Source organism: Taudactylus pleione, unplaced genomic scaffold (genome assembly GCF_031769625.1).
Source record: "Taudactylus pleione unplaced genomic scaffold, aTauple2 ptg003137l, whole genome shotgun sequence".
In the NCBI taxonomy this organism is placed as follows: Eukaryota; Metazoa; Chordata; class Amphibia; order Anura; family Myobatrachidae; genus Taudactylus; species Taudactylus pleione.
This window is the reverse complement of record NW_028287496.1, coordinates 2,433,384-2,446,891: the sequence shown is the minus strand read 5'-3', so window position 1 is coordinate 2,446,891 and position 13,508 is coordinate 2,433,384. Positions and strand designations below refer to the sequence as shown.

The window sequence follows — 13,508 nt, the reverse complement described above, 5'->3', positions numbered from 1 at the left end:
GAGCTGGTTACAGCTAAGGGACCAGTAATCTAGTATCCCCCGGCCCACAGGAGCTGGTTACAGCTAAGGGACCGGTAATCAAGTATCCCCCGGCCCACAGGAGCTGGTTACAGCTAAGGGACCGGTAATCTAGTATCCCCCGGCCCACAGGAGCTGGTTACAGCTAAGGGACCGGTAATCTAGTATCCCCCGGCCCACAAGAGCTGGTTACAGCTATGGGACCGGTAATCTAGTATCCCCCGGCCCACAGGAGCTGGTTACAGCTATGGGACCAGTAATCTAGTATCCCCCGGCCCACAGGAGCTGGTTACAGCTAAGGGACCGGTAATCTAGTATCCCCCGGCCCACAGGAGCTGGTTACAGCTAAGGGACCGGTAATCTAGTATCCCCCGGCCCACAGGAGCTGGTTACAGCTAAGGGACCGGTAATCTAGTATCCCCCGGCCCACAGGAGCTGGTTACAGCTAAGGGACCAGTAATCTAGTATCCCCCGGCCCACAGGAGCTGGTTACAGCTAAGGGACAAGTAATCTAGTATCCCCCGGCCCACAGGAGCTGGTTACAGCAAAGGGACCAGTAATCCTAAAGCACAAGCTGTAACGTCATTAAGGACCATACATGGGAGAGGTATAACTGTGTGTGTCACATTCAGGACCATACATGGGAGAGGTATAACTGTGTGACACAGTCAGGAACATACATGGGAGAGGTGTAACTGTGTGTGACACATTCAGGACCATACATGGGAGAGGTATAACTATGTGTGACACATTCAGGAACATACATGGGAGAGGTATAACTGTGTGACACATTCAGGAACATACATGGGAGAGGTATAACTGTGTGACACATTCAGGAACATACATGGGAGAGGTGTAACTATGTGTGACACATTCAGGAACATACATGGGAGAGGTGTAACTATGTGTGACACATTCAGGAACATACATGGGAGAGGTGTAACTGTGTGTGATACATTCAGGAACATACATGGGAGAGGTGTAACTATGTGTGACACAGTCAGGAACATACATGGGAGAGGTGTAACTGTGTGACACATTCAGGAACATACATGGGAGAGGTGTAACTGTGTGTGACACATTCAGGAACATACATGGGAGAGGTATAACTGTGTGACACATTCAGGAACATACATGGGAGAGGTGTAACTGTGTGACACATTCAGGAACATACATGGGAGAGGTGTAACTGTGTGTGACACATTCAGGAACATACATGGGAGAGGTGTAACTGTGTGTGACACTGTGATCACATTTCCTTTGTTCCCAGCGAGGTCACTGAGAGGTGGGAGCAGAACTTCATGTACAATCCTGATTTTATGAGACCATTTAATGGAGACCAGTTAGTGAAAGCGCTGAGGATTTTCGGTATCGCGCCCCAGCAGTCGTTCTGTAAAGTATTATAACACCTACTTTATGGAATGAAAGGATTCCGCTAAATGTGCTCCTAGAACACCAGTGAGTGCGCACATTAATCATTCCACCTGTCCGCATGGGTTACATGCTGTACAACAGGATATGCCAAAGCGACGACAACCAGCTCAGCAAGTCTCCTTGGCACTATGGATTAAATCCAGCACTTCCTTCCGGAAACTTAATCAGTAATAATTGGCATAATCTTGTGGCGTTTCACCAGTACAGCAGAACCATACACAAAATGTGTGTCTGTGCTCTGTACCCAGTAACTCTGTGTATATAGTGCGCTGCACCACACCATTCCTACACCCACAAATCTCACCTGAAGCTGAATGAGATCGTGCAGCATATGTCTGTTCCAGAAAAAGCGTTCGTCTACCTAAAAAGAGAAAAACACAAGTGAGGAGCCGTCTTATCACAGTGACTATAAACGGGGGCCCGACCTCCCACAGTGCCTACAGACAGGGGCCCCGACCTCCCACAGTGCCTACAGACAGGGGCCCCCAACCACCCACAGTGCCTACAGACCAGAGTCCCAACCTCCCACACTGCCTACAGACAGGGGCTCCCAACCTACCACACTGCCTACAGACAGAGGCCCCCAACCTCTCACACTGCCTACAGACAGGGGCTCCCAACCTCCCACAATGCCTACAGACAGAGGCCCCCAACCTCCCACACTGCCTACAGACAGGGGCCCCCAACCTCCCACACTGCCTACAGACAGGGGCCCCGACCTCCCACACTGCTTACAGACAGGGGCTCCCAACCTCCCACACTGCCTACAGACAGGGGCTCCCAACCTCCCACACTGCCTACAGACAGGGATTCCCAACCTCCCACACTGCCTACAGACAGGGGCTCCCAACCTCCCACACTGCCTACAGACAGGGGCTCCCAACCTCCCACACTGCCTACAGACAGGGATTCCCAACCTCCCACAGTGCCTACAGACAGGGGCTCCCAACCTACCACACTGCCTACAGACAGAGGCCCCCAACCTCTCACACTGCCTACAGACAGGGGCTCCCAACCTCCCACACTGCCTACAGACAGAGGCCCCCAACCTCCCACACTGCCTACAGACAGGGGCCCCCAACCTCCCACACTGCCTACAGACAGGGGCCCCGACCTCCCACACTGCTTACAGACAGGGGCTCCCAACCTCCCACACTGCCTACAGACAGGGGCTCCCAACCTCCCACACTGCCTACAGACAGGGGCTCCCAACCTCCCACACTGCCTACAGACAGGGATTCCCAACCTCCCACACTGCCTACAGACAGGGGCTCCCAACCTCCCACACTGCCTACAGACAGGGGCTCCCAACCTCCCACACTGCCTACAGACAGGGATTCCCAACCTCCCACACTGCCTACAGACAGGGGCTCCCAACCTCCCACACTGCCTACAGACAGGGGCTCCCAACCTCCCACACTGCCTACAGACAGGGGCTCCCAACCTCCCACACTGCCTACAGACAGGGGCTCCCAACCTCCCACACTGCCTACAGACAGGGGCTCCCAACCTCCCACACTGCCTACAGACAGGGGCTCCCAACCTCCCACACTGCCTACAGACAGGGGCTCCCAACCTCCCACACTGCCTACAGACAGGGGCTCCCAACCTCCCACACTGCCTACAGACAGGGGCTCCCAACCTCCCACACTGCCTACAGACAGGGGCTCCCAACCTCCCACACTGCCTACAGACAGGGGCTCCCAACCTCCCACACTGCCTACAGACAGGTGCTCCCAACCTCCCACACTGCCTACAGACAGGGGCTCCCAACCTCCCACACTGCCTACAGACAGGGGCTCCCAACCTCCCACACTGCCTACAGACAGGGGCTCCCAACCTCCCACACTGCCTACAGACAGGGGCTCCCAACCTCCCACACTGCCTACAGACAGGGGCTCCCGACCTCCCACACTGCCTACAGACAGGGGCACCCAACCACCCACAGTGCCTACAGACCAGAGTCCCAACCTCCCACACTGCCTACAGACAGGGGCTCCCAACCTACCACACTGCCTACAGACAGAGGCCCCCAACCTCTCACACTGCCTACAGACAGGGGCTCCCAACCTCCCACAATGCCTACAGACAGAGGCCCCCAACCTCCCACACTGCCTACAGACAGGGGCCCCCACCTCCCACACTGCCTACAGACAGGGGCCCCGACCTCCCACACTGCTTACAGACAGGGGCTCCCAACCTCCCACACTGCCTACAGACAGGGGCTCCCAACCTCCCACACTGCCTACAGACAGGGATTCCCAACCTCCCACACTGCCTACAGACAGGGGCTCCCAACCTCCCACACTGCCTACAGACAGGGGCTCCCAACCTCCCACACTGCCTACAGACAGGGATTCCCAACCTCCCACAGTGCCTACAGACAGGGGCTCCCAACCTACCACACTGCCTACAGACAGAGGCCCCCAACCTCTCACACTGCCTACAGACAGGGGCTCCCAACCTCCCACACTGCCTACAGACAGAGGCCCCCAACCTCCCACACTGCCTACAGACAGGGGCCCCCAACCTCCCACACTGCCTACAGACAGGGGCCCCGACCTCCCACACTGCTTACAGACAGGGGCTCCCAACCTCCCACACTGCCTACAGACAGGGGCTCCCAACCTCCCACACTGCCTACAGACAGGGGCTCCCAACCTCCCACACTGCCTACAGACAGGGATTCCCAACCTCCCACACTGCCTACAGACAGGGGCTCCCAACCTCCCACACTGCCTACAGACAGGGGCTCCCAACCTCCCACACTGCCTACAGACAGGGATTCCCAACCTCCCACACTGCCTACAGACAGGGGCTCCCAACCTCCCACACTGCCTACAGACAGGGGCTCCCAACCTCCCACACTGCCTACAGACAGGGGCTCCCAACCTCCCACACTGCCTACAGACAGGGGCTCCCAACCTCCCACACTGCCTACAGACAGGGGCTCCCAACCTCCCACACTGCCTACAGACAGGGGCTCCCAACCTCCCACACTGCCTACAGACAGGGGCTCCCAACCTCCCACACTGCCTACAGACAGGGGCTCCCAACCTCCCACACTGCCTACAGACAGGGGCTCCCAACCTCCCACACTGCCTACAGACAGGGGCTCCCAACCTCCCACACTGCCTACAGACAGGGGCTCCCAACCTCCCACACTGCCTACAGACAGGGGCTCCCAACCTCCCACACTGCCTACAGACAGGGGCTCCCAACCTCCCACACTGCCTACAGACAGGGGCTCCCAACCTCCCACACTGCCTACAGACAGGGGCTCCCAACCTCCCACACTGCCTACAGACAGGGGCTCCCAACCTCCCACACTGCCTACAGACAGGGGCTCCCAACCTCCCACACTGCCTACAGACAGGGGCTCCCAACCTCCCACACTGCCTACAGACAGGGGCTCCCAACCTCCCACACTGCCTACAGACAGGGGCTCCCAACCTCCCACACTGCCTACAGACAGGGGCTCCCAACCTCCCACACTGCCTACAGACAGGTGCTCCCAACCTCCCACACTGCCTACAGACAGGGGCTCCCAACCTCCCACACTGCCTACAGACAGGGGCTCCCAACCTCCCACACTGCCTACAGACAGGGGCTCCCAACCTCCCACACTGCCTACAGACAGGGGCTCCCAACCTCCCACACTGCCTACAGACAGGGGCTCCCGACCTCCCACACTGCCTACAGACAGGGGCACCCAACCACCCACAGTGCCTACAGACCAGAGTCCCAACCTCCCACACTGCCTACAGACAGGGGCTCCCAACCTACCACACTGCCTACAGACAGAGGCCCCCAACCTCTCACACTGCCTACAGACAGGGGCTCCCAACCTCCCACAATGCCTACAGACAGAGGCCCCCAACCTCCCACACTGCCTACAGACAGGGGCCCCCAACCTCCCACACTGCCTACAGACAGGGGCCCCGACCTCCCACACTGCTTACAGACAGGGGCTCCCAACCTCCCACACTGCCTACAGACAGGGGCTCCCAACCTCCCACACTGCCTACAGACAGGGATTCCCAACCTCCCACACTGCCTACAGACAGGGGCTCCCAACCTCCCACACTGCCTACAGACAGGGGCTCCCAACCTCCCACACTGCCTACAGACAGGGATTCCCAACCTCCCACAGTGCCTACAGACAGGGGCTCCCAACCTACCACACTGCCTACAGACAGAGGCCCCCAACCTCTCACACTGCCTACAGACAGGGGCTCCCAACCTCCCACACTGCCTACAGACAGAGGCCCCCAACCTCCCACACTGCCTACAGACAGGGGCCCCCAACCTCCCACACTGCCTACAGACAGGGGCCCCGACCTCCCACACTGCTTACAGACAGGGGCTCCCAACCTCCCACACTGCCTACAGACAGGGGCTCCCAACCTCCCACACTGCCTACAGACAGGGGCTCCCAACCTCCCACACTGCCTACAGACAGGGATTCCCAACCTCCCACACTGCCTACAGACAGGGGCTCCCAACCTCCCACACTGCCTACAGACAGGGGCTCCCAACCTCCCACACTGCCTACAGACAGGGATTCCCAACCTCCCACACTGCCTACAGACAGGGGCTCCCAACCTCCCACACTGCCTACAGACAGGGGCTCCCAACCTCCCACACTGCCTACAGACAGGGGCTCCCAACCTCCCACACTGCCTACAGACAGGGGCTCCCAACCTCCCACACTGCCTACAGACAGGTGCTCCCAACCTCCCACACTGCCTACAGACAGGGGCTCCCAACCTCCCACACTGCCTACAGACAGGGGCTCCCAACCTCCCACACTGCCTACAGACAGGGGCTCCCAACCTCCCACACTGCCTACAGACAGGGGCTCCCAACCTCCCACACTGCCTACAGACAGGGGCTCCCAACCTCCCACACTGCCTACAGACAGGGGCTCCCAACCTCCCACACTGCCTACAGACAGGGGCTCCCAACCTCCCACACTGCCTACAGACAGGGGCTCCCAACCTCCCACACTGCCTACAGACAGGGGCTCCCAACCTCCCACACTGCCTACAGACAGGGGCTCCCAACCTCCCACACTGCCTACAGACAGGGGCTCCCAACCTCCCACACTGCCTACAGACAGGGGCTCCCAACCTCCCACACTGCCTACAGACAGGGATTCCCAACCTCCCACAGTGCCTACAGACAGGGGCTCCCAACCTACCACACTGCCTACAGACAGAGGCCCCCAACCTCTCACACTGCCTACAGACAGGGGCTCCCAACCTCCCACACTGCCTACAGACAGAGGCCCCCAACCTCCCACACTGCCTACAGACAGGGGCCCCCAACCTCCCACACTGCCTACAGACAGGGGCCCCGACCTCCCACACTGCTTACAGACAGGGGCTCCCAACCTCCCACACTGCCTACAGACAGGGGCTCCCAACCTCCCACACTGCCTACAGACAGGGGCTCCCAACCTCCCACACTGCCTACAGACAGGGATTCCCAACCTCCCACACTGCCTACAGACAGGGGCTCCCAACCTCCCACACTGCCTACAGACAGGGGCTCCCAACCTCCCACACTGCCTACAGACAGGGATTCCCAACCTCCCACACTGCCTACAGACAGGGGCTCCCAACCTCCCACACTGCCTACAGACAGGGGCTCCCAACCTCCCACACTGCCTACAGACAGGGGCTCCCAACCTCCCACACTGCCTACAGACAGGGGCTCCCAACCTCCCACACTGCCTACAGACAGGGGCTCCCAACCTCCCACACTGCCTACAGACAGGTGCTCCCAACCTCCCACACTGCCTACAGACAGGGGCTCCCAACCTCCCACACTGCCTACAGACAGGGGCTCCCAACCTCCCACACTGCCTACAGACAGGGGCTCCCAACCTCCCACACTGCCTACAGACAGGGGCTCCCAACCTCCCACACTGCCTACAGACAGGGGCTCCCAACCTCCCACACTGCCTACAGACAGGGGCTCCCAACCTCCCACACTGCCTACAGACAGGGGCTCCCAACCTCCCACACTGCCTACAGACAGGGGCTCCCAACCTCCCACACTGCCTACAGACAGGTGCTCCCAACCTCCCACACTGCCTACAGACAGGGGCTCCCAACCTCCCACACTGCCTACAGACAGGGGCTCCCAACCTCCCACACTGCCTACAGACAGGGGCTCCCAACCTCCCACACTGCCTACAGACAGGGGCTCCCAACCTCCCACACTGCCTACAGACAGGGGCTCCCAACCTCCCACACTGCCTACAGACAGGGGCTCCCAACCTCCCACACTGCCTACAGACAGGTGCTCCCAACCTCCCACACTGCCTACAGACAGGGGCTCCCAACCTCCCACACTGCCTACAGACAGGGGCTCCCAACCTCCCACACTGCCTACAGACAGGGGCTCCCAACCTCCCACACTGCCTACAGACAGGGGCTCCCAACCTCCCACACTGCCTACAGACAGGGGCTCCCGACCTCCCACACTGCCTACAGACAGGGGCACCCAACCACCCACAGTGCCTACAGACCAGAGTCCCAACCTCCCACACTGCCTACAGACAGGGGCTCCCAACCTACCACACTGCCTACAGACAGAGGCCCCCAACCTCTCACACTGCCTACAGACAGGGGCTCCCAACCTCCCACAATGCCTACAGACAGAGGCCCCCAACCTCCCACACTGCCTACAGACAGGGGCCCCCAACCTCCCACACTGCCTACAGACAGGGGCCCCGACCTCCCACACTGCTTACAGACAGGGGCTCCCAACCTCCCACACTGCCTACAGACAGGGGCTCCCAACCTCCCACACTGCCTACAGACAGGGATTCCCAACCTCCCACACTGCCTACAGACAGGGGCTCCCAACCTCCCACACTGCCTACAGACAGGGGCTCCCAACCTCCCACACTGCCTACAGACAGGGATTCCCAACCTCCCACAGTGCCTACAGACAGGGGCTCCCAACCTACCACACTGCCTACAGACAGAGGCCCCCAACCTCTCACACTGCCTACAGACAGGGGCTCCCAACCTCCCACACTGCCTACAGACAGAGGCCCCCAACCTCCCACACTGCCTACAGACAGGGGCCCCCAACCTCCCACACTGCCTACAGACAGGGGCCCCGACCTCCCACACTGCTTACAGACAGGGGCTCCCAACCTCCCACACTGCCTACAGACAGGGGCTCCCAACCTCCCACACTGCCTACAGACAGGGGCTCCCAACCTCCCACACTGCCTACAGACAGGGATTCCCAACCTCCCACACTGCCTACAGACAGGGGCTCCCAACCTCCCACACTGCCTACAGACAGGGGCTCCCAACCTCCCACACTGCCTACAGACAGGGATTCCCAACCTCCCACACTGCCTACAGACAGGGGCTCCCAACCTCCCACACTGCCTACAGACAGGGGCTCCCAACCTCCCACACTGCCTACAGACAGGGGCTCCCAACCTCCCACACTGCCTACAGACAGGGGCTCCCAACCTCCCACACTGCCTACAGACAGGGGCTCCCAACCTCCCACACTGCCTACAGACAGGGGCTCCCAACCTCCCACACTGCCTACAGACAGGTGCTCCCAACCTCCCACACTGCCTACAGACAGGGGCTCCCAACCTCCCACACTGCCTACAGACAGGGGCTCCCAACCTCCCACACTGCCTACAGACAGGGGCTCCCAACCTCCCACACTGCCTACAGACAGGGGCTCCCAACCTCCCACACTGCCTACAGACAGGGGCTCCCAACCTCCCACACTGCCTACAGACAGGGGCTCCCAACCTCCCACACTGCCTACAGACAGGGGCTCCCAACCTCCCACACTGCCTACAGACAGGGGCTCCCAACCTCCCACACTGCCTACAGACAGGGGCTCCCAACCTCCCACACTGCCTACAGACAGGGGCTCCCAACCTCCCACAGTGCCTACACACAGGGGCTCCCAACCTCCCACAGTGCCTACAGACAGGGGCCCCCAAACGCTCACAGTGACTATATTCTCTGGCTGGTACTCACCCGTCTCCACAGCGGGAGGCCACTCTTCTCGCTGGCGCTCTGTCTCTGTACAGAATTGGTCAGGTCATAGGTCCAGCTGTAGTAGAAGGAATCGGAATCCATAAACATCTTGAACAGCTCATCCAGCAGCCTCCGTTCCAGCCTCTCCTTTTCCTTGCTCTCCCGAACCTGGAGGAGTAATGAGCAGGTGCCATCATTGTACTGTCCCAGGTCTTACAGAGGCTGCTACTCCCTGCTGCCGGCGTTACAGACGTCTGAGGACGCTACTCCCTGCTGCCGGCGTTACAGACGTCTGAGGACGCTACTCCCTGCTGCCGGCGTTACAGACGTCTGAGGACAGTCAGTCTCACTGCGGAATGTAACTTTCTAACTCTACACAAATTACTCCCAGTAGCGTAAATTGTTACCATTCATGTATGTTACCAGGTCACCATATTCCTCTGCACTATACAATTGGGAACAAAACATTAAAACCAGACGGGGTAACCAGAGAGAGGGGTAAGAGGGTCCTGCTCGCAGCTTACATGGCGTAGGAACGTAGGAGCTACATACATAAATATAAGAGGTGCTTACAGGGCTGTATATATGTGGTATTTAATGCACAGGTTCTCGCTTTGCAGCAGTGATTAGATCATCACAAACGGACACACATATAACACTAAAGACCAGATCATTTCTTAACTATTAAATGTTTATTATCAAAAAACGACCTCCCGTGGTAATGAGCACATAAAGTATCAATAAAACCATACACGCAGGGGTTTCGTTAAAGACATATAGGACACAATAGCTAATAACCAGCACTGCAGTTGGTTTATTCATTAACCAACGTCACCAGTCTTTCATTAATTATCCTAATTAGTGTTCAAAAATAGCTGCTGCTTGGTGGAATCTACTAATCGTTGTACATGTATAAATATAAAATAGGAGTTTCCCTAAAGCTTTGCCCCCTGAGGAAACAGTCAGGGTAACCGGACGGAGAAATGATCAGAGTTAGTATGTACGGTCCCCAAGTCCCCAGAGTGATGTCACACAGCCGTATTACCAGGAGCTATACGCCGTGTGCAAGTGCAGCCGGTTACTGTATATGATCTAGTGCCGGACCAGCATACCATCTACCTGCCCTTCGCAGCTGACGGCTGGGCCGGCTCTCGCCGCTTGTTAATTGCTGCTGTTACAGACGGATTCATTGGAGACTAGCGTTCAGCCACTGCCGATTTTGCCCCAGGCGCCGGAGGTAGTTGGCTGAAGATTGCGTTATCATTGGGAGAATACAGGTACCGAGGAAGTGGCTTACAGTGAGTAACGCGGAAAACCGCCCCACGTCACTATTACTGGACCAGCCTCTTTTTGTAAAAGCCAATGTTATAGTTACTAATATACAGATATTGTCCTCTTGCATCGTTGCTGCGTACGTAACGAATCGCACCATGAATGGCGCGAAGCGTGCGCCCGAGAGCGGATACACGCACTGCATTCACACCCGCAACCCCATAGGTATACATCGTGCATTTGCAGTGCGCGTCATGGCGTACCATAGCGTATGCAGTTGCGGGTAGCCGCATGGCGCGATGATTGCGCTCTTATTAGGATGTAAGAGGACACATCTGTATGTACAGCGATTAGTAGATTCCACCAGCAACAGCTATTTTTGAACACTAATTAGGATAATTAATGAAAGACTGGTGACGTTGGGTAATGAATAAACCAACTGCGGTGCTGGTTATTAGCTATTACTAAACCCCTGCGTGTATGGTCTTATTGCATTTTATGTGCTCATTACCACGGGAGGTGGTTTTTGGATAATAAATATATAGGACTTTAAAGAAATGATCTGGTCTTTAGTGTTACAATATATGTGCCCCCTTTTGTGATGATGTTGTTATAGTGGTTTGTGTGCAGTAATACAGGATTACCTGTGGGGGCAGCTCAGATACAGTGTAATCATTTGTATATTGTTCTCTGTATATTATAGCGGTTTGTGTGCGGTAATACAGGATTACCTGTGGGGGCAGCCCAGATACAGTGTAATCATTTGTATATTGTTCTCTGTATATTATAGCGGTTTGTGTGCGGTAATACAGGATTACCTGTGGGGGCAGCTCAGATACAGTGTAATCATTTGTATATTGGTCTCTGTATATTATAGCGGTTTGTGTGCGGTAATACAGGATTACCTGTGGGGGCAGCTCAGATACAGTGTAATCATTTGTATATTGTTATCTGTATATTATAGCGGTTTGTGTTCGGTAATACAGGATTACCTGTTGGGGCAGCTCAGATACAGTGTAATCATTTGTATATTGGTCTCTGTATATTATAGCGGTTTGTGTGCGGTAATACAGGATTACCTGTTGGGGCAGCTCAGATACAGTGTAATAATTAGTATATTGTTCTCTGTATATTATAGCGGTTTGTGTGCGGTAATACAGGATTACCTGTTGGGGCAGCTCAGATACAGTGTAATCATTTGTATATTGGTCTCTGTATATTATAGCGGTTTGTGTGCGGTAATACAGGATTACCTGTTGGGGCAGCTCAGATACAGTGTAATAATTAGTATATTGTTCTCTGTATATTATAGCGGTTTGTGTGCGGTAATACAGGATTACCTGTTGGGGCATCTCAGATACAGTGTAATCATTTGTATATTGTTCTCTGTATATTATAGTGGTCTGTGTGCGGTAATACAGGATTACCTGTGGGGGCAGCTCAGATACAGTGTAATCATTTGTATATTGGTCTCTGTATATTATAGCTGCAGGAACGGTTTGTTCTCTCTCTCACTACACAGCGGTGGTCTTTGTATGAGAGGAAAACGTCTGATGTAGATTTGTACAGAAACTCGATGGCCTATGTACAAATCCAATGGTGGAGGGTCTGCACATGTGCACAATGGGCTCTGCGTGATCGCACACAGTGCCCCCTACGCCGTAGTCTGCCGCCTGGGGGCAGGGACCGAGTCCGTTCCATAAAACGGGGGCACGTCGCCAGCTCCCACCAGGGCTTGGAGAGGACACCTACAGTATACAGCAATAACAGTACAGGACACTTCATGTATACCCAGCCCTCGGGACAGGAGCAGTGACATCATGAATGTATACATTACAGCTATGAGAATCCAGCCGCCCCTACAAACTATAACACCATACATGGACAGGGGACACACGGCTGTCTGCATGCAATGTTATATCCATGCAGCAAATGTAACACTGCAGCCTGGGCACCAAAGATGCAAAGGACAGTGTGTGTGTGTGTAGCTAGCAGTGTGTATGTGTAACTAGCAGTGTGTATGTGTAGCTAGCAGTGTGTATGTGTAACTAGCAGTGTATGTGTGTTAATAGCAGTGTGTGTGTGTAACTAGCAGTGTATATGTGTAAGAAGCAGCACGTGTCTGTGTGTGTAACTAGCAGTGTATATGTGTAAGAAGCAGCGTTTGTGTCTGTGTGTAACTAGCAGTGTATATGTGTAAGAAGCGTGTGTCTGTGTGTAACTAGCAGTGTATATGTGTAAGAAGCAGCACGTGTGTGTGTGTAACTAGCAGTGTGTATGTGTAGAAGTGTGGGTATGTAAAACTAGCAGTGTGTGTAACTAGCGTGTGTGCAACTAGCAGCGTATGTATAACTAGCAGCGTATGTATAACTAGCAGCGTATGTATAACTAGCAGCGTATGTATAACTAGCAGCGTATGTATAACTAGCAGTGTATGTATAACTAGCAGTGTGTGTGCGTAACTAGAAGCGTGTATAACTAGCAGTGTGTGTGTGTGTAACTAGAAGCGTGTATAACTAGCAGTGTGTGTGTAACTAGCAGTGTGTATGTATAACTAGCAGTGTAAGTATAACTAGCAGTGTATGTATAACTAGCAGTGTGTGTGCGTAACTAGAAGCGTGTATAACTAGCAGTGTGTGTGTGTGTAACTAGAAGCGTGTATAACTAGCAGTGTGTGTGCGTAACTAGAAGCGTGTATAACTAGCAGTGTGTGTATAACTAGCAGTGTGTGTGCGTAACTAGAAGCGT

At 55.4% G+C, this 13,508-nt stretch overlaps 1 protein-coding gene across 1 annotated transcript in view; it reads right to left on the bottom strand.

The window, feature by feature from the left end:
• The window catches only part of INPP5F (inositol polyphosphate-5-phosphatase F), a 144,485-nt gene that overhangs the window by 36,427 nt on the left and 94,550 nt on the right, over nucleotides 1–13,508 (bottom strand). The window contains exons 5-6 of the mRNA XM_088466446.1: nucleotides 9,489–9,656; nucleotides 1,757–1,813 (exon numbers count right to left, since the gene is read on the bottom strand). Coding sequence (XP_088322572.1) covers nucleotides 1,757–1,813; nucleotides 9,489–9,656 — 225 coding nt within the window. The remainder of the gene's footprint in view (nucleotides 1–1,756; nucleotides 1,814–9,488; nucleotides 9,657–13,508) is intronic.